Source organism: Dufourea novaeangliae, unplaced genomic scaffold (genome assembly GCF_001272555.1).
Source record: "Dufourea novaeangliae isolate 0120121106 unplaced genomic scaffold, ASM127255v1 scaffold141, whole genome shotgun sequence".
Taxonomy (NCBI): domain Eukaryota; kingdom Metazoa; phylum Arthropoda; class Insecta; order Hymenoptera; family Halictidae; genus Dufourea; species Dufourea novaeangliae.
The window spans coordinates 1354278-1375301 of NW_015374017.1; the positions used below are offsets into that span (position 1 = coordinate 1354278).

A 21024-nucleotide genomic window follows, 5' to 3' on the forward strand; every position below is an offset into this window, starting at 1 on the left:
TCAGTGTCGGCTATATTACAAATTTAGGGAGTGTCACCAGTTTTTATAACAGTACTTCAATCTATCGAAGTTTTTACGTACCTTTTTTTATAAAAATTCGAAAGCATCTAAGTAGGGAAGTCACTTAACTTTCGAAATTTTTATGTACGTGTTCTCGTCACAGTACAATATTGTAGGTACCACGATCAAAGCTATTCCGATGGTCCACATGATCTCGTTAGTAAAAGGGTTTTTTTTTGTTTAAACTATTTCTATACCGTACCAGGTTAAAATTACATAAGAGGTAAGATTCACGAAATCTACTTAATCCCAGTCCGTCCATACATATACATACATTATGCTAGTCGTTTATCACGTTATTCGTATATAAGTTAGCATTTAACTTATTTTATTATTAATACTATTTATTTTGAAAATATATATATTCGGATTGCCAAGCAGTCGCTTATGATCCGTATAATGGAAAAGCACTTTCAGAGTAGGTTGTACCGGCAAGAGTAATGCTATCTTTAGTCTCGTCCTGAGACCAAAGAGAATCACCGAACAAAAGCATTGTAGAGATATGCTTCTGATTACGCGATAGATGAGTAACTGAAATCTGTCATAGCATAAAAAAGTAGAAAATGGTATCTAAGAAGGAGAAGGAAGTATCGAAGACAACGTGCTTAGTTGTCCATTAATGGATTGTGTCTATTCTTTACTGTTAAGAATATAGACATCTAATCCAGCCAAAATATTTAGTGGCTTAATCGAGCTGTCCCGTTTGCGGATCATGAAAAATTATAATATTCGGAGACCATCATTTCTTTTCTTTGGTGTAAACTCGTATAGAAACATTCTGTTCATATTTTAGCACTTAGATTCAATTATCATATATTCATTTTTAACAGCGTAATTACGATTATTGTAGTTTATTTAGGTATTCTAGTTTATTATGTACCATTTTTTTTATACTTATGTTTTAAAATGGTCATCGTCTAAAGGCATTGTTACCAAAAGCAAAATGATTAAGGTAAAAAATTCATCCATTAAAATTGACAAAAATATTATATCGAAAAGAGGAGCTTTTATAATGCTAGTCATGGAAAATGAACATTATTACGTTTAATATTATACAATTATATAATATGTTAATTAATGTTCACTTTGTAGAACTACATATACATACAGAAAATAAATAAACTATTGAAAATTTATTATTTGTAAATTTTAGGACCAAACAATGGTATCATTTTAAATTTCTTTTTAAACCTTACTGCTCCAGTTTAGAGGTCAAATATAACACCTATGAAACATGATGCCAAAAATATATGTATATATTTTGCCACTTGTCTACTTAGAAGGTAAAGTACAAATTATTCACTTTTAAAACTTCATTACAATATAAACATTTTAATTGTTATTACTCTACATCTCTAAATATATCAATTTTATAATGCAAATAACAATTTGCATTATAACACAGCTGGCGGAATTTTTAACATACCCTGAATATATAATTGTTATAAATATTACATTCCCAAAAACATTAAATTTACTGTGAAATAATTTCGTACAAACTGAATAAATCACAAATTCTATTTATAAAAACCGTAAGTCATTGTCAAGAACAACAAACGTCGACCAAAGAATTTCCACTATGCTACAAATTTCTACGAGTTTCACGCATAAAATTGTACTAAGCACAGTTAAATTAAATAATATTTCATCAAAAATCGTCATAAGCATTAAAGAGACTGTTTAATCATTTCCAATAAAATAACATTTATTCCACGTGAACGATGGTTAACAAAGATCCATCTAACTTTTACAACGCAGAATGAGCGCATTAGTACGAAATGAATGAAAAACAAGTTGGGTTCCCTATAGATAACTTTTTTTTTAATATTGTGACGTTCATGACACTTGAACTTGCGCGAGTCTTACCTTGCGCACACTTAGTATAGTATAGGTATAGGTAGTATGCTTTTATTGCTTGTTATAGATTGCGCTGTAATCAGAGCTTAACTGATTAATAGTTCCATTGTCGATTCCGCCGGGTATGAAAGATCCTCTGGGGCGGTACAGTTGTTATTATCGATGTAAGTAACGTTTGTTTATTTGCCAACTAGCATCTGTATTTAACAAGCAAACATTTCGTAGAGATAGTAACACATTGTTCATGTGAGGATGGGTCAGCACGTATCGAGGACTGATTTCGAATGGGTGTACACGGAAGAGCCGCATGCAACGCGGCGAAAAATGATTCTAGGTATGACTATATAATAGTATACGTGTTAATTTTCATCAATCACTTCATTTATGTTCATTCAATAAGTGGTGTTCGTTGAATAATTATCTGTAAAGTACCGTAAAAATGATGTCATTGATCAACAACCGCATGCTGCAATTGTCTCTCTCTGTATAGCACACACACACACAACACGCATACATATTCTTACATCTTAATTAAATTTACGTACGTATCTCTTCGTAATGTAAATTATTCTTTGATTTCAGAAAAATATCCACAAATAAAGAAACTATTTGGATACGATCCAATGTTCAAATGGGTAGTCACAGGAATGGTTTTAACTCAACTGATATCTATGTATTTTGTAAAAGATTTAAATTATCCAATGCTCTTCCTACTAGCATATTGTTTTGGTGGGGTGATTAATCATTCTCTTATGTTAGGTAAGTTTCGCTAGAATCAATTCAAGTGTTTTGTATTTTAATCCACATTGATACACTACATGACTCATATTAAGATAGTGTAAAAGAAGAAATTCATGTGTGTATTTCCAAGATGTTCCCTTTTGTGTATATAAGCTCTTATCAGGCTATATTAGTATTTGTTGAATATAAAATCATTGTGTATGTAATGTACTACTGGAAATTATCTAGCAAGTTTAATTATTTTCTAAAAGATTAACACAATGTTAAATGTCTTTAATATTCGTATGGTTTTTTACAAATTTTTATAGATTGTTAATATGTTTCAGCAATACACGAAATAGCACATAATCTTGCCTTTGGGCATGCCAGACCTATGGCTAATAGATTATTTGGATATTTTGCTAATTTGCCTTTAGGTATACCAGTATCTATTAGTTTTAAAAAATATCACCTAATACATCATCGTGTAAGTACATTCATAAAATATAAATTGCTTCTAAAGAAGTAATGTAAAGTGTAAGTCAATAATTATTATGCTATGTAATTTATAGTACCAAGGAGATGAAATACTTGATACTGATTTACCAACATTATTAGAGGCCAAATTATTTTGCACAACATTTGGAAAATTTTGTTGGTTGTTTTTACAGCCGTTTTTCTATGCATTTAGACCACTTTTTGTTTACCCACAACCACCTATATTTATGGAATACATTAATTTAGTGATACAACTCATATTTGATGGATTAGTATGGTATTTCTTAGGTGAGTTTATATTTGCAAAATAAATATGCAAATATTTATCTGGGAATGATAATACGAGGTTAATAAGTTAGTACATTACAGTGTACTAAACTTTTCATTAAATTATACAGGTGGAAAAGTCCTAGTTTATTTACTTTGTGGATCAGTAATGGCAATGGGTGTACATCCTGTAGCTGGTCATTTTGTATCAGAACATTATATGTACAAAAAAGGTTTTGAGACCTATAGTTATTATGGTCCATTAAATTGGATTACATTTAATGTTGGGTATCATAACGAACATCATGATTTTCCTGCTGTTCCTGGTTCGAGATTACCAGAGGCAAGGATACATTATTTTGATTTGCTGAAAAACTTTAAATTAACATGAAAACAATATCAGTGAAGATTTGTATTACTTGTATATTTCTTCCAGGTAAAAAGAATAGCTCCTGAATTTTACAATAATCTACCCCAGCACAATTCTTGGACTTCTGTATTGTATGATTTTGTTATGGACCCAGAGATAGGACCATATGCAAGAACAAAAAGAAAACATAGAGGTCTTCCTTCATAAAACTTAGAAACTTCCATATTTTCTACAAACAAGTAATGTAATAATTAACATCTGGAACTTAAAATTATACACATATTTAACATAATTGAGTATTATGGTTAACTTATTAAATTATATTCAATATTATTGATAAATCCGTGTATGCTCTCTAGAATTAATTTTCTTGGCCATATGCTACAAATTCCAAACACAGGTCATATTCAGATTTCAAAATACTCGAATTTCAATAATGGTACTTTTTGAATTGGGAAGTCTGTAAAAGTATATTATAACATTATTAAAATATTTAAGCTATAAGTGAAGGATGTTAAGCTAGCAAGAAACTTCTATTTTATGACGCCTGTAAATAATTTAAATGTAATAAAGGAAACTATGTACTCAAACATAGCAACACACAGCCAAAAATACTGCTATGATATTTTTTTAGGCATGTGCGCACAGGTGCGCAAATTTCACATATTTGTAATCTAGTCATATGATAATAAATTCTTTAATACAAATACTACCGCGTTAAATGAATATATATTGAAAACAATAACATAACATTGTTGATTTGAAAGTCGCGATTTAGTCATTTTAATTACTTTACTTCTAAAATTATTTTGCTAATCAACCTACATGTGTAAATGCCTTTTGATAGGATTTTTATAAGCAAATATAAGGAAATTAAAAATGAAATTTTATATCCTTTATCAATGGTTTCAATAAATGAAAAGTAAACTGAAACTAAATTAAATTCTATTGAACTTGTATTTTAAACTTTTGTACATAATTTTATACATATATTACAAGTGCAAATACATATTTAGATTTTCAGCTACATATTTGTACTAATTTGTAGCAGTTTATAAAATGAAGAATTTGTATTCACGCTCTACCAACTTTATACAGTTCAAAATTCCTATGTGGCTCGATTAATTACAGTTCATACGTTGTCTATTCGTGTTAAAGATCATTACCGAATTTTTTGTAAACCGTATCAAGCAGCCAACATAGTATTTGCTAGAGTTTCGCAGTTTAGTTGCTCATGGACTTAAAAATTAGCAGTTACTGCAGAAATACGCGTAGTTTAGTTTTTTTCGCGTCTCAAAAGAACGAAGAAACAGAGAAATGGTTATCAACAATCAGATCTGATACCCCTATACAGGATATCCCAAAATAGCTTCGATTCCCGGAAATGAGAAGTTCCTGGGACGATTTGAAAAAAGTTTTTTCTTAGCAAAAATGTTATCCGAGGCTTTATTAACGAGATATTAACGAAAAACCACAACCAATCAAAGTTCGGCCGGCAGACTCGCGCTCTGATTGGTCGTGGTTTTTCGTTAATATCTTGTTAACAAAGCCTCGGATAACATTTTTGCCAAGAAAAAACTTTGTTCAAATCATCCCAGGAACTTCTCATTTCTGGGAGTCGAAATTATTTTGGGGCACCCTATATATATATATATGCCAATGAAGCTTTCTCGCGTTAATCACGGTTAATTTCAAGGAGAATTCATGGAATTATAGTTTGTTTGAGCTCTGCACCATTTCTAACTGTATATAGAGTATATATATACATTTGTTAGTTAAATCGAAGACGCCAGGGCGCCTTCGATTTAAACAGTGCTGCCGTACGAGAACAGAATCTGGAATATCGTTTCCGTTTAAGAAAAAAAACTTCAGAATTAACTGGATAGAAACATTTGTAATGTTAATAATTAGAAGGGAGTGATAACAAGATAACATTCGGTTGTTTATCGTACAATGGTTCTGGGTTTCGATGGGAGCCCCGATTGCGTGTATGTGCTTTATGCAAGGTGTCCGCCGCGACCGTACATGATTCTGAACATGGAGAATATAATGTGTACATAAACGGAGTTGTCGGGACAAATGCATATTTGCAAAACGGTGAATAGAATGGGAAAACAAGGCGGATCTTGTTGGTGGTTCGTCAAAACCGTGAATTGGACACCAGTTATCTTTATTTTGACGACCATCGTGTGGTCGTATTACGCTTATGTGGTGCAATTATGTTTTTGTAAGTGTCCACCATCCACTATAATACTTTCGTTCCGACCATACCGTGTGGCTCATTGTTATCATTATATTGTCTTTAATAATTATTTGACTTTTTGATAAATTTATGTTATTTTTCATTTCGTTCTTTATTTACGGCATCGAAGTTCAATGTATAGGTTGTTTAGAAACAACGGTTCGATACTTACAGAGCAAACAGACAGCAATTGCTGTGCTGAGCAAAAAATATTTAATTAATACGAGTGAAAGAAAGTCAACCCCGACAGAGTTGGAAATGATTTTTAGTTTTGACAATATAATTTTTGTCCATAGTTTTTACTGCAACTTATGTTTACACATGTGTGAGACTATTGGTTTTAGTCTAAATGCAAGAAAGAGAGACAAGTAAATTTTCTGTGTCAGTAATTTAATGAGTAATGTATACTGTGTAAATATTGAAACCTTTTTAACTCTTTGTGGGCAATAAACCCATATATGAGTTTAACATAGAGTATCAGCGTGACTGATGAATTGATAGATGTGTTTATTAAAAATAATTGATGTTGCTCATATGTACATGTACACTTGTCTAAGTTTTTACATTTGCTTCCAATAGAAGGAAATATTTTGAATGTTTTATGATGAATTTAATATATACATTTATATTATTACTACGATAGTGGATGAAGTATTCATAATGGATAATTGAATATCCCCTGAAGTATTCAGTTTGAAAGTTCTGTTTGCAATGTTTTTAGCCAGAAATATGATTATGCTACTATATTATATTTTATAATATACTAGTTATATTGCTAATAATTTTTATATTTCTTCCTTCAGATAAAATAGATAATTATGTTCAGAAAGGTATGTATATCTTTGTTAATATGGTTAAATAATGTTCCTGCAATAATAATGCCCAACTTAATACTATTATGTTTCTTTGTTAACAGCATTTTACCTGTTTTTCTATCATGCCCTATTTTTAATGTTTTTGTGGTCCTACTGGCAAACTGTATTTACAGATTTAATAGCAGTACCAGACAAGGTAAATGTGAAATTCTATAGTAACAGTTAGAATATAAAATTACCATAGTAATATAATTTTTTTACAGTTTAGAATACCAGACGTTGAAATGGAAAAGTTTCAGCAAGCTGAGACAGAAGAAACACGAAGACAGATCTTAGACAGATTTGCACAAGATCTTCCAGTCACAAATTTTACTATTAAAGGAGGTAAAATTGAGAGATTGATAAGTAGATGATCAAATTTTCTTATAATAACTAGCCTTTTTAACAACACAATTCACCAAGCATTATTATACATATTCTTTTTAGTAATACGTTTCTGTGAGAAGTGTCAGTTAATTAAGCCAGATCGAGCACATCATTGTAACGTGTGCAGGACATGTGTCTTAAAAATGGATCACCATTGTCCATGGGTAAATAACTGCGTGGGCTTTCACAATTACAAATTCTTCATATTGTTTCTGGCATATGCTCTTCTATACTGTATATTCATCACCGCTACATCTTTACAACATTTTATACGTTTTTGGAGGGTAAGTCTAACAATCTATAAAAAAAATTCTAGAGAAAAGGCTTAAGTCTCTGAAGTACATAAAATTTTTTATTTTATCTTTATAATAATATGAATATTATTGCACAGGGAGAACTGGATGGAATGGGTAGATTTCATCTTTTGTTCTTATTTTTTGTGTCATTGATGTTTGCAGTGACCCTAAATTCTCTGTTTCTCTACCATTGTTATCTGGTTCTACATAATAGGTCGACACTAGGTAATTAAAACTGCTAAGTAAAAAAAAAACATTTCATATATTGTGTAATATTCGCGATTACTACAGTCATGATATTTATAGAATTGTGATATCTTTTCAGAGGCATTTACTCCACCTATGTTCCGTACAGGAAAGGATAAAGATGGTTTTAGTCTTGGAAAGTACAATAATTTTCTAGAAGTGTTCGGCGATAATCCTAAACTATGGTTCCTTCCAGTCTTTACTAGGTAGGTTTCTTAAAAGTTATTCAAACGTTGTATATCTTTTAACACAATACTTTCGTTAAAATAATACGAAGTTTCTAAGATTAAACTGTGAACCACTTGCACAATATGAAAAACTGATGCGATTCTTTTAAGTACTTACAATTCATGCTTATTTACTATGTAAAAAGCATGCGAACATTGAAAATACTAAATAATGATCATGCATAGAAAATTAGAATTACTATACAAATACGTGTATTCAACCTGTAGCGTTATTTACTGTATTCTATTCTTTCTCTAATTTATGCACCGAATCGGGTAGATGCGATAGTATGATGTCATCAACAAGTTCTCGTTTCACAGATAAGATATGAAAGTGAAGAAAATGGTAAAATTATTCTCTATACAAACACTGTGTATAGATTGTATAAACTGCCTTACAAAAATCAGAATCATGCAAAGTAACGTTTCATTTCATTTCATACCAAAGTAGAGAAACAGAACATGGGTAATATCTGCCAATAATGTATCAAGGGTTTTCAGTATTTCTTTCGTTAATATTTCCATTCATTATACTGCATTACTTTATTTAATAGTAACTGCATTAATTAGTTAAACCGCGATGGGTGCGTTAAATGTGTTTTAGTCTTGGAAATGGTGTCACGTATCCAGTACGCGCGCAACATCAAGGCCCACCCAATACTTACGACTCCATGGGCAGTACTCGAAACAGGTCAGCATTATAGAAGTTTAAAGTCTCAAGTTAATAGTTGCATTACAACCTTTACTATGGAACTCGTTAGTATCATTGATTGAAAGGCAGTTCATATTTAAAGGAATAGTAACATCGATCGCTGTTACATATATTTATTTGAAGTAAAACATTTTCTTCATATTTTTGTTTCTTTTTTCGTCAATTTCCATACATTTATTTGTAGAAAGATTTCTCTTATTTCAATGATTTTCACCCTCCTGTTTATTTCACATAGAGTTCCAGAGTAATGAAGATGCATACATGTTGCTTCCTGGATGCATGCGACTGTTCATTTCCATTGTGCCTTTATTTCTTTTCTAATATACAGCCGTATCATAATATACACTCTCGTAAAGTGTGCTAATTTATTACTAACGTTTATACTTTTCGTTTATAATAACATAAAACTAACGAAGTTAAGACTCTGGCACTATAACTAAATACGTGTTTACTTTGTGTCTTTTGTTGACGTCGGACTATGACGTACATGTTTTCAGATTTATTAAAACGTGATTGTCAAGTGATTTTAAAACTCTAGTCAATATAAATCTAATTTAAGACGATACATTGCAGAATACAGTTCATAGATTACATTCAAATATATCATTATTCTCGGTTAATTCTGTACAATATCAATCATACGTGTTAGTAAACTGGCGATATTTATAATAGGATTAAAATTGTGTCCTTACATTTAATCTGCAGATAATCGTTAATTGAGACGGTTTTTACAATAGGTATTAGCTTCATTTTGAATTGATACTTAAACAATGCATGTGCTCCTTTTTTGGTAGATGCATCACATCGTGCATTGATCAGTTATAATTCCAAATTTCGTACAATTTTGAAAAGTATTGTGCATCTGGTTCTTACAGACTGATACATAATAAATTATTGGAAGTGGCGTAACTATAATATCATTTTTATAAATTAACCAACATTGACGTAATAAAAGTAGCTACAAAATTTGTAGTGTATTATGAGCTTCGACTCAATAGATTTCACAGAGGCAAGTAGTTACGCTACCTCTGAACACAAATGGGATAACATCAAGTAGAAGGTAGGGTGTGGGTTACAGTTTTGGCGATGGGGTAAACTTTCCTGAACGGCTGTGCAATGAAGACACACATACTCTGTTGGGGCATACTGCCCAACAGTGGGGTGAGGAGACCGAGCTTGACTCTCCACCTCCCTATGGGTCGCAAGCAGGTATTGTGTAGTCTGAATCCCTACTTTGAGGCAGTGCGTTAGTCCACATGCTACAGTATTCCTGGTACAAAGCTCACGTTAGCCACAATTACTCTCTTCGTTACATCCATAAAGAAAGTAGATTCAGTTCTCCGAATAACTTTTAACACATTCATGTTAACTTATATTTTGAATCCCTTTTCATTTTCTTCTTAATATGTTACCGTCATTGCCTCATTAAACAATATGGTAGTATTCATTTTCAAGCATTTTCAATACTATATACACTAATTAAGTCAAAAGATTAGTTATAGTTGACGTAAACTCTTTATTCCGAAATATCTATACGAATTTAATCAAAGTATATATACTTTAGTATATAAATAAGAAAGTATATGTTATTAAAAACAGATGTCTGCAGATATTAATAGGATTACGATTTTATGTGTCGTAAATTTATAATGTATATAGATTTCAAACGTTAATTGGCTAATGTATTCTAATAATTTTATTCCTTAACCAGCGTGAACTACTATCTTGATTTTTAATATAAATCGATAAAGAATTTACCATGAACTCGTACATTATGTAAGTACAACTTCCACTACACAACTTTTTCTTTAAGAAAAGAATTTTTGTGTTTTAATGCGATTAGGAAATAAAAGAATAGACTAATGCCTAGGAAGAAGTGTACATTTTTATATTACTTAGTACAAATAAGTAATTTGTATAATAAAACTATAGGTAAAACATTACGCCTAAAGAAGTCCGTAAAAATTATTGTATGAATATATATACTACATAATAAACACTATTACATTCTTCACTTATGTATTTGCCAGTGTACAGGATACATATAAAATACTGATGTATGAAATAAACATGTTAAATGCCATTGTCTATTACGCCATAAAACTGTAATTAAACGAAAGAAGAATAAATCGATAAAGTTGAAAAGTTTTATGTATTTATAGAACATAAAAAACTTTCTTTGTATACAATTAACACTTAATATGTCCTTAATCTCTGGCTTTTAAAGTTGATCACTGTGCATGACTGTTGGCTTATTTTTGTAGATATGCATGCCCCATCACGTAATAGTATTTCATATATTTTTATTATAAATACAAAAATAATTTAGAGATTTAATGCACATTTCTTATATATTTAAATCCACTGACGTGTTATTATTAACAATTTGTATAGAGTTTCATTCTTGTCTGTTGTATATTTATATTTATACTGTTTACCATGGGTTATAGCAATTTTATTTCTTTGTGCTACATACGAATAACAAATCGGAATATTGTTATTGCTTACTTATTAATAAATAAGCATGTTAGTTTATGAATCCCATTTTTTTTTTACAAATTCTGGTTACATTTGCAATATAATACACTAATTTTATATTGACATATAAATTTACTGATATATTTCTATAATCTTTTTTAACTGATTTCAATTACAGCTTCATACTTATGCAAAAGTGTTGCATAAGTATATATAAATTCATATTCATGTACATACTTAGCTGATGTAATATTCAGGCAGAGTTTTTGACTACAGGTCCACTATCGATCAAATGACTTTGGTACAAGAATCAACAGTTTTGGCTCTTGGCACTGGGTAATGTCAAATGTATATTTGAGCAATTGAAATATTGTTTCGTTTTTTGAGTTTGAAAATTTTTGAGTTTGAAATTTTTGTTATATTAAATGACGTAAACACATGTTTACTTAAACAACATTACTCCCGCACAGGTGAAATTAACGTCTGATATAACAGAATTCTTTGAAAGAAAAATATTAAAACCAGATGATAAAAATCAAAACTCACTTGAATTATCATCTATACAAAATCCTTAATATCATACACAACAAAATTCTCAGTTTTGTATTATCTTACATGTCTTCATCTTTGCACAGCTTGCAGAAACTAACATTTTATGCTGTTTCTTTCTTTTATTCTAATGCAAGAGAGAGATGCAATTGTTATTATCATTACACTGTTGCTTATCACTAAACCTGTAATCGCAATCTTTTATAAGATTTAAGAAGCTTATATTTATGATTTTCAGATTGATTAAATGTATTTCAAATATTTTACAGCACTACTATGATAGGTACAGCTGCAGACGCGAACCAACCACTGGTGGACGCAACCGAAATTGTTTGACACAGCAGTTAAATTTTCTTCGTCTTTATTACAGACAACTTTTTGTTGGTGACTAACAAGACGTTGGTTTTAAAGTCTTTATAGGAATCCTCTGCAGTTGTACATATTTTCCTTGAGTCAAGTTTTGTTCTATAAACAAAAAGTCTTATCAGTCGTTACAAGTTCATCATTAAACATCATTCTGGTTTGTTAATATATCAATTGTTATTTTTTTTTTATTCAAGTTCTTTTTAAAGAATAATGTACAAATGCAAAGAGTTAATGTAAAGACTACATTCAATACTATTCCATTGGGTGTTTAACAGTCTAATTGTTACATACTCATATGGCCTTGTTGGCTCCTTATCAGTGGCTCCGAATCAGAGGCTTATCACTTAAGCCTTAGGTCCTAAGCAAAAGTCAGTCCTGTTTCAGTCCTCGACGTACATACTGGACCAGGACGAGTAGTACAACTGGAAAAGAGGTTTTCTAGATGCAAAAATAAGTGGAAAATGTAGAATAAAATTTTTTCCATGATGCTTCTATGCATGTATTCATGTTGACAATAAGTAGAAACGGAATATACAGTAAATCCTCGATAAGTATTCGAAGGCTCCCCGGCACTAAACATTAAATATTTCATAAATTAAGAGGAACATGCGGCTGAAACAAATATCATTGGCTGCAGAATTTCAAGCTCTATCATTGTGCTAAACTTCATTAAAAAGTCGGCGTTACACCTTGGGACCTCTCCTTCTCAATGCTAAGGAGCCTTCGAACATTCATCGAGGATTTACTGTAATGAACAGACACTTTAACGAAGTTAACACAAAAGTCCTATTCACTTCCAGCAGATTTTCAAATTCGATTATTTTGAAAACAAAATATAATAGGAAAAAATTTGATTCTATATTTTTTATTTGTTTTTGCATGTAGAATAACCTTCTCTTTGGTTGTACTACCCGTTCCAGTTCACCCTGTATAACTAAAAGACCGCTCAACCGTCACATCCACGTATGTTCTATGTATTTAGGTGAACATTATTACAGTAATTAAAATGCAAAATAATTTGCACAAACTTCTTGACATGAATGTGCAACATTGATAATAGTACAATCTATGATGACCTCGTTCGCAATTGTTAATAAGTTGCTGTTAAAAGTTTATTTATGATTGAAGTATAAATAATTGATACGATGATAAATGTAAATTATAATAGAACGAAATTACTGCCGTGAGTGTTACAAATATGTGTAATAAACCATTGAAAACTCGATGAATGTTGAACAGTAATAGAACTATCGTGGCCATAGAGAAAGATTGACAGATATATATAATTGTCAAAATGCTAAGATACTGAGAAAATTGTTTTTAACTATATAACATTTTGTGTTTCATTTACATTAAAAACAAAACACATGTATTTTGTAGTCTCTAAAAAAAATTGCGAAAATTATTTCGTTCGATACTATTATTAGTTACAGTCGCTTTATTAATAATTTGAATGAGTGTTTTATAATCAAATACTCACTCAAATGAAAACAGGAATTTAATTAATAAATTTCTAGTAAATATATAAGTATATATTGTACTTACACTTACAATTATTTTGATCAAAACATGATAAATAATTTTGTAAACCGTTATGGTAGAAATGAAAACAATGATACATTTTAAAACATATATGCACCAATTTTTGCGCTGACATGTGAAATGTTTTTGCGAGCATAGAATAACTTTTTTTGAATATTTCATATTTTTTGTACTGTTATATTGTTTTGGATTTTTTATATTTCATACTACTTTCTCTTTTCAAAATAGTTCAAAATACAAGCAATTCGTCTGGAAATTTCATAGTAAAAGTATGATACAGAATAGTGCAAATGTATTTACTTTTCACTCTGCTATGAAATATTAATGAAAGAATAAAAGTACATAAGCTTATCGAACAATAACTACAATACTTATATAGGAGAAAAAATTTATGAACTTATATTAATTTAATGTATGCCAGTTTATTATAAATTTATTGATATCTAACATGTTCATTATGAATAATGTTGTGTTTTACATAAATCAAAAGATAAATACTAATTACTTCAATGTTATAATATTAATTAACGCAAGGCATTTTTTTAGTATATTAAGAACAAATATTAATATAAAACAAAGTTTGCTTGCATTTTATTTCGCTATATATATATATAATGTTTATAATAAAAATTGAATTGTAAAAATATGACGTACTTTAAAATGCGTGTAGTTTTAATGAAGTGTTCCTTATTATTTTCCTATGTAATATGAAGAAATACAATAATTATTATATTGTACGGAAAGATCATCGTTAAAAGTTATAACCGTATTTTTGCATCCAACTTAATCCTTCCACTGAAGACGATTTTGGACGATATTCCAAACCAACATATCCACTGTAACCTTCCTTCTCCAAGACAGAAAGAACATATTTATAATCTATTTCTCCAGGTGTGTCGGGTTCATGTCGGTCCGGAACTTGAGCAATTTGTACGTGACCTGCGAATTGCAGTAGTAATTAATAATATAGCTATTTGTACGTACAAAATGCAATATATATACCTATATAAGGTAGAAGTTCCTTAATATTTTTTGTAATATTGCCACAAATATGCTGCAGATGAAAAACATCGAGTAGTAACTTCAAATTTGGATTATTTATCTTTTTCACTACGTTTAGGCCTGTATACAAATTTTGTATTAATAATAACTGTTTTTTTTTATTAGTTCGATGAAAGTTCCCATTACTTTCATATAATTACCTTTCTCAAAACTGTTCATATAATAATTGGGAACACTAATGCTATTGATAGGTTCAATAACACCTAGAATTCCTTCTTTTTGAAACTTCTCAGCTGCATATAAAAGACTCTTTTCATACACGTCATCGTTAACAGATGTTGGCTGGTTAACTTTACCAGACATTACATGGATTCTGGCGAGTGAATGCAAAATAAATTAGAATTTAAATCGTTGTTCATTATTGTATGAAATTTTCTTACCTTTTGCAGTGTAACGCTTTTGCATACTCTATTGTCATATCTATACTCTTCTTAAAGTTCTCTTCTTCCCCAGGTATTGCTGCAAATCCTAATTCTCCTTTTGATACATCACCTATTATAATGAAAATCTTTCAATGAAATATAATTAAGACAAGTGTCTCTAAAGCTCTTTCCTCTTTATTAATCACAAATACTATATACCTGTGTAAACATTTATTAGAATCTGTTCGAGACCAGCTTTTGTTTTAGCTTCGGTAACATCCTTAACAGAGAAACCAAAAGGAAAACCACTTTCTACAGCTTTAAATCCAGCTTCTTTTGCTAATTTATATCTTTCTATGATAGATGGTGTCTCCATAAACATGAAGGATAAATTGGAGGCAAACTTTAGACTCATGGTGACTCGTTCTCTTTGAAATTACAATTATTTGCATGCAGTGAAAGAAGTACTATGAGGTAAGGCTTATATAAGTGACCTTATCTTCTCTAAATAAGGTCGATATCACTATAATATGTATAGGTAGATAAGAATTTTTGTGATTCATTAAAGTCTTGTACATATAAAATGTTTTGATTTATCAGTTCTTAAATTGCACAATCCCTTATGCGTATGAACATAAATACTTAATTAAATGATTACCATTTCCCCTGTATTGTGTGACTTAATAGATATCATATATATTACACTACAAAACGTGATAATTATTTTAGATAACTAACCCTTATCTTAACCTCAACTTTAAGATGTTTTGAAATGAACGATTATACTAATAAAATTCTCAAAACTACTGATTATGTATTTTTCTAATTCTAAATATCACATAAATCAAATTTATAAAATATAACGCTTAATTCTTAGATACTACTTCTTTACAGTTAACAGCTGTTTCATAGTGTCAGAAAAATGTGGAGGAAAAAAAATACGGACATTGTACAATAATTAGAATTTTATTAAATACATCAGAATTGCATTCATGTTTTAAGGAAAGTATAAAATAATGTGTATTTTAATTTTGTTCGTGGACTGCTTATGTGTTTCGTTAAAAAAATGGTGTGAAGCACTAACATCATACGCACAAACGATTGCATGAACGTCTTTACAAAAACGTTTCTCGCGTAACACTGAAGTTCAACGCACCGAAAGCCGATGAAATGCAACATTGTAAGTTAAACGCAAAGATTGAGAATTATGATGATTTTATATATTTATTAGTCGTCGTCATCGCGCACGCCGCCACTCGGTACTTTTGGACCTCCAGCACGTTTCGCCATTATAATTTGATCGACTTTAAGGATTGTACATGCAACACCGACAGCGTATTTCAACCCCCATTCCTTCGTTAAGAACAGGTCCAAAATACCAGCTTCTACGACATCAAGAACCTCTGTACTTTTTTCCTAGAATATAAATCTTTTACTTATTAACAAGGAAGTGTTTGTAACTTTGAAGTATCAAAAGATTTATCAAAAATACATACGTTAATGTCAAATCCAGAATTCTTCTTGCCCTCTTTATGCGCCGCATAAAGTTTCGATAACAGTTGGGAGGCATGACTTCCACTATTCTCTGCCAAGGTTTTTGGAAATATTTCCAATGCGGTTGCAAATCTACGTGCTGCATATTGTTCCAAACCCGGCAAGGTGTCTGCGAAAGTGACAAGCTGCGAAGCTAATTCAATTTCAGTAGCTCCTGCGCCAGGCAAGAATCTTCCGTCTCTTGTTAATCCCTTGAACGTGTTCACCCCATCATCAATCGCACGTTCAATATCATCCATGTAGTTCTCAGTGGATCCCCGAACGATTATCGTGCTGACACGACTGTCCTTGCCGTTTATTGCAAATTTCACTACAATGTTATCTCCTATTTCGTCAATGTACACAGAGTCTGCATACCCCAATTCTTCTTTTGACGGTGGGACCTTCAAACAGAGATGATTAATGGAAGATTTTTTATGTATATCGAACAAAGTCATTTATGGAATTTAATTATTTACCACTTTTGGAAGTGCAGTAGCTCCGACAGTTTTACATAGCCTTCTAACGTCAAATTTACTCGGTATACGAACAGCCATCAGATTATATTTGTTCATATAATGTAAGGCCATGTCACCAAACTTTCCTCCAGATACTACTACAGTAGCTCCACTATCGGATATCGCTTTTATTTGGCTTTCCAACAAAGATTCTTCTCCCCGAGAGAATTTCATCAGTTCGTCCGCGGATTTTATCAATACAGTTCCTTTTGTTTCGGTTTGCACAATATCCACCGCACAGGTAAAAACAACGATCTTAGCGTTGTTTTTTCTCGTAACGTCTCCTTCTACTTGCCGTTTGAATACCATTCCGTGTACAACTTCGGAGCTAGATAAGCCGCTACCAAGTATTTTACATACACGTACATTGTCTACATTGAAAGTGGTTTTCTCAGGTAGAATGGATACACAGGCCTTTGTGACAAGAGAAGTAAGAGGATCCTCGTTGCCATACTGTTTACTCATGATGGCTGTTTTTATTCCAAGTTTTACCTCTTTCTCGTCCCTGTAATCTTTTATTTCGTAACAAACTAGCGTCGGCAATATTTCTAATGCTTTCTCTAGCGAGGCTTCGTATCCTTCGACTATTTCAGATGTAGTAATTCCCTGTTGGAGAAAAGTTATCAAGTAACTTAATAGATAATACCAACGATTATAATCATTGTCTAACGTCTTACCAAGCGTAGTAATTCTTCTGCAGCTTCAAGAAGAGCCCCAGCAAAGATTATAACAAAATTTGTACCGTCGCCGACTTCTGCTTCCTGCATCTTCGATGCTAAAACCAATAATTTAGCAGCCGGATGCTCAACTTCTAATTCGTTAATAATCGTCGCAGCATCATTAGTGACAAATAATTTTTCGATGTGATTGATCACCATTTTATTCATGCCGTTAGGTCCATACGCAGTTCTCACAGTTTGCATGAATTGTTTGCAAGCTTGTATGTTTCTGTATACAGCTTCTTCTAGACCAGAGAAATACTAATACAAAAGACACATTGTTCCATTAATTATATCTTATGATTTATTTGGTTATCTGAAATATAGTTTATACAATGACTAATACAAAAAATGCATGAAGGATGTAAAATGATCCTGAACGAATTTTGAAGCATGAGCCCTTGGAAGATTAGTGGGTATAAATCAATAAATATGCTTTTGATAAATACGCCAAATGAATACAACTTTAGTATATTTTCTACCAAAATAACAGATAATAATCATTTTTGGTATCACTATGTTAATATGTAAATAATGTTAATAATCTGTTAACAAAATGCAGAAAGTTATTCGTTATAGCGAATAGAATATTTGTTGCAGTGTAATTAATAATTTCCGAAAGTGAACAAATACTTCTATCCCTCATTGTAATTAAACTGACAACTTATAGGCTATAAACCGGTAGCATATAATAGAAATGTGGGCAGAAAGAATGAATAAATAAGAAATTTCAATTTGTTCAAAAGCAATATATTCCTTAGTGTACGATGAATATATAAATATAAGTATGGGACGAATGTATTATGCCTATAAAAGGTAACGTTCATCGTATTCATTTCGATGAGAAAACATTGTTCGATGGTGGTCCGATAGCATGTTATAAAGCCATATAAATTATTCTTGTAAAATACCGTCAATGATTTTCTCAACTTACACGGGCTCCTTCTTTAAGCATTTGGGCCATGCCCGGCGCTTTCGGTATATGCATAGCCATTTTTTTTCCAAATTGAAAGATCTCCTCACGTGCGATTCACAATTGATATTTCAATGCTTCAATTTTCCGTCAAAAATGATGAAGAGTCGAGATCATTCTTCAGAATTGCTGAAGGCGACATCTTTAGACAATCTTTGTAAAAGATTTTACTAGATCAAGATACCACATTACGTATCTGCCTCAACGTTTTATGAAATTTCATTATTATTTTATTGCCTTCCTTAAATATATTTAATTGTTTATTGATAATACAGTTGTACAAAACAAATTTCGTATTGACATGAATACTGTTTATTAAATAATAATTTAAATTTTCTTCAAGTTGTGGAACCCGATAAAATCCAAGAAATCCAAAGTAAACAAATTTCTACGTGATCTCAAGTTCTGTAAATTAGTCCATAAGAGTTTAATTAAGCATAAACATTATTAGTTTACACATCAACAACATTGTCTTAAAAATATGACCCTAATGGTACTGGGGAGAATTTTTATCATGAGAACCAGGCCTGAGGGATAGGCTCGTATTTGCTGTTGCTCATATTGCAAAGATTCTGGTAAACATTGAGAATTTTCTGGGAAAACGGCAATTACGTTTTTATAAATTATAAAATTGGTGAGTAATTGGTTTGTTTCTTTCAATATTTTTAGAAACATAAATTATCAAGCAACAAGTTAATAGTTTTTTAGCTGGAAAGCTTAATAAATGTTGTATTGCCATTATTTGTCAACTTGGATCTAATTAATTAATTTCTAACAAAAACTGGAAGGGGTATTCTTTGATATCCTTAAAAATTATTGAACTCTTATTATTAGAAATACTGCCAAATAGTTAACTGGACTTACAAACATTGCTCACATTAAAACATTTTTCTTAACAATAAACAAGCTCAACTACAAATTTGATTAATTAGGTATTTGAAGAAATTTTGTTCAGATAAATAAAATTCTATTTTGTATGATTTAAATAACTTTATTGATGTACCCATAATGTTAAAAAACTATTGCTTTAAAGAAGACTAAAACATAGTTATAGGATACAAGAATACACATAATGAGTCACCTAAGACCGGAATCTGAAATATCTTTGTTGCTTTTAAGGGTAAGAAGAAAACAGTAAAATGTGTAAAAACGAAAATATTCTTTTCCACAAGATAAATTTTGAAACTGAGATTTTTTTTCCAATCGTATTTTCAAAGATTTCAAGGTCAATTAAATTTTTGTTAAATGGAATAATATATTTTTTTAGTGTAATATTGTAGCCAATAACGAACCAAATTTGTCCATGTGTAATATGCCCTTTTGAAACGAATATTTTCTTTTTTTTACATATTTTGTTGTACCCTTAAAAGCTATAGAAATATGTTAAGTTGTTCTTTAACATAATAAAATCCTTATTAATAAACATTAACAATAAAAGATCTATTATTTAAGTTTTAATATTAAAGTGTTAACTAAACTAAAATGTTTTACATTTCAACAAAGGTTCTGTAGAAAATCTTGTTACCCACAACTGTTATGGATATGGTGATTACGAGCCTACAACAACAACGTCACATCACAGAGCAGCTTCGTCGCGAAGCTGCTTTGAAGCGGATTACAGTTAGTAAAGCTGTGGAGGATATCATGAAATATATTACCGAGCACGAGCAAGAGGATTGCCTACTGGTTGGTTTCTCGTCGCAAAAGTCTAATCCCTTTCGTGAAAAAAGTTCATGTATCATTCTTTAAGCTCACTTGCTCGAAGTAAACGGAATATGAATTCAATTTCCTTGACAGACATTCAAATTTAATAGCTTCATCATTTTATTATGGTCGTACAAGTAAAGGGAGTTTGTCAATTATCTGATGAATCTTTCTATGCAGAATGATTGAGCTTTATGATGCATGATATATTTAATTTATTGTATAATTAACTAGACTAGTGTTTGTATTATCGACAGTCAGTCCTCTATTTAATTAATTTTGTACGCTTGAGTCAATTTATTACTATTGCCTCCGTGCAAAAATGAATACCTATTTTTCTATATAAGGGATGTATGCAGTGAGAAAGAGAATCTCATGAAGACTTGCTAATGTCATATTTTTCTAATTTTATCGGCCTGGAAACGCACAATGAAATATACACATATATATATATATATACACATTTGAGGTTTTACATTACA

General features: G+C 30.9%; 5 protein-coding genes across 6 annotated transcripts; 3 read left to right on the forward strand and 2 right to left on the reverse strand.

The window, feature by feature from the left end:
• Positions 1 to 1289: 1289 nt before the first annotated feature.
• Positions 1290 to 3979, forward strand: LOC107188819 (sphingolipid delta(4)-desaturase DES1). The gene is made up of 8 exons (XM_015577184.1): positions 1290 to 1343; positions 1985 to 2081; positions 2143 to 2251; positions 2500 to 2676; positions 2985 to 3124; positions 3210 to 3423; positions 3534 to 3745; positions 3839 to 3979. The coding sequence occupies exons 3-8, from the start codon at positions 2170 to 2172 to the stop codon at positions 3977 to 3979; spliced, it is 966 nt and encodes a 321-aa protein (XP_015432670.1). The 5' UTR covers positions 1290 to 1343; positions 1985 to 2081; positions 2143 to 2169.
• A 1616-nt stretch (positions 3980 to 5595) lies between these two features.
• Positions 5596 to 12105, forward strand: LOC107188853 (palmitoyltransferase ZDHHC2-like). Of its 2 annotated transcripts, none has more exons than XM_015577233.1 (9): positions 5596 to 5999; positions 6818 to 6844; positions 6931 to 7025; positions 7093 to 7213; positions 7316 to 7539; positions 7647 to 7776; positions 7877 to 8003; positions 8629 to 8715; positions 12033 to 12105. In XM_015577233.1, exons 1-9 carry the CDS (start codon positions 5852 to 5854, stop codon positions 12097 to 12099), a joined length of 1026 nt encoding a protein of 341 aa, XP_015432719.1. In that variant the 5' UTR covers positions 5596 to 5851; the 3' UTR covers positions 12100 to 12105. The 2 variants fall into 2 exon arrangements, with proteins under 2 accessions (XP_015432719.1, XP_015432718.1); XM_015577232.1 differs by lacking the exon at positions 12033 to 12105 and adding an exon at positions 9815 to 10088.
• A 2233-nt stretch (positions 12106 to 14338) lies between these two features.
• On the reverse strand, positions 14339 to 15510 carry LOC107188883 (putative hydroxypyruvate isomerase). The gene is made up of 5 exons (XM_015577267.1): positions 15315 to 15510; positions 15114 to 15225; positions 14874 to 15046; positions 14674 to 14793; positions 14339 to 14610 (listed from the first exon to the last, which is right to left on the reverse strand). The coding sequence occupies exons 1-5, from the start codon at positions 15508 to 15510 to the stop codon at positions 14423 to 14425; spliced, it is 789 nt and encodes a 262-aa protein (XP_015432753.1). The 3' UTR covers positions 14339 to 14422.
• Positions 15511 to 16050: 540 nt separating this feature from the next.
• LOC107188847 (T-complex protein 1 subunit theta) lies at positions 16051 to 18944 on the reverse strand. The gene is made up of 5 exons (XM_015577224.1): positions 18800 to 18944; positions 17824 to 18126; positions 17108 to 17752; positions 16592 to 17032; positions 16051 to 16511 (listed from the first exon to the last, which is right to left on the reverse strand). Exons 1-5 carry the CDS (start codon positions 18857 to 18859, stop codon positions 16323 to 16325), a joined length of 1638 nt encoding a protein of 545 aa, XP_015432710.1. The 5' UTR covers positions 18860 to 18944; the 3' UTR covers positions 16051 to 16322.
• Positions 18945 to 19383: 439 nt separating this feature from the next.
• Positions 19384 to 20630, forward strand: LOC107188885 (guanine nucleotide-binding protein subunit gamma-1). Its single transcript, XM_015577269.1, has 2 exons — positions 19384 to 19472; positions 20342 to 20630. The coding sequence occupies exon 2, from the start codon at positions 20375 to 20377 to the stop codon at positions 20585 to 20587; it is 213 nt and encodes a 70-aa protein (XP_015432755.1). The 5' UTR covers positions 19384 to 19472; positions 20342 to 20374; the 3' UTR covers positions 20588 to 20630.
• The last annotated feature ends 394 nt before the right edge of the window (positions 20631 to 21024 follow it).

Excerpts from the sequence above, each read along its gene's own strand:
- LOC107188883 (XM_015577267.1), bottom strand. The coding sequence starts at position 15,510 with ATGAGTCTAAAGTTTGCCTCCAATTTATCCTTCATGTTTATGGAGACA. Across the intron at positions 14,794-14,873 it reads TATGAACAGTTTTGAGAAAG|GCCTAAACGTAGTGAAAAAG; the intron begins GTAATTATATGA and ends ATTTGTATACAG. Across the intron at positions 14,611-14,673 it reads GGAACTTCTACCTTATATAG|GTCACGTACAAATTGCTCAA; the intron begins GTATATATATTG and ends TGCAATTCGCAG.
- LOC107188847 (XM_015577224.1), bottom strand. The coding sequence starts at position 18,859 with ATGGCTATGCATATACCGAAAGCGCCGGGCATGGCCCAAATGCTTAAA. Across the intron at positions 17,753-17,823 it reads CAGAAGAATTACTACGCTTG|GGAATTACTACATCTGAAAT; the intron begins GTAAGACGTTAG and ends TTTCTCCAACAG. Across the intron at positions 16,512-16,591 it reads ATTCTGGATTTGACATTAAC|GAAAAAAGTACAGAGGTTCT; the intron begins GTATGTATTTTT and ends TTTATATTCTAG.
- LOC107188853 (XM_015577232.1), top strand. The coding sequence starts at position 5,852 with ATGCATATTTGCAAAACGGTGAATAGAATGGGAAAACAAGGCGGATCT. Across the intron at positions 7,214-7,315 it reads AAATTTTACTATTAAAGGAG|TAATACGTTTCTGTGAGAAG; the intron begins GTAAAATTGAGA and ends TATTCTTTTTAG. Across the intron at positions 7,777-7,876 it reads ACATAATAGGTCGACACTAG|AGGCATTTACTCCACCTATG; the intron begins GTAATTAAAACT and ends ATATCTTTTCAG.
- LOC107188819 (XM_015577184.1), top strand. The coding sequence starts at position 2,170 with ATGGGTCAGCACGTATCGAGGACTGATTTCGAATGGGTGTACACGGAA. Across the intron at positions 2,252-2,499 it reads GCGGCGAAAAATGATTCTAG|AAAAATATCCACAAATAAAG; the intron begins GTATGACTATAT and ends CTTTGATTTCAG. Across the intron at positions 3,424-3,533 it reads ATTAGTATGGTATTTCTTAG|GTGGAAAAGTCCTAGTTTAT; the intron begins GTGAGTTTATAT and ends TAAATTATACAG.
- LOC107188885 (XM_015577269.1), top strand. The coding sequence starts at position 20,375 with ATGGATATGGTGATTACGAGCCTACAACAACAACGTCACATCACAGAG.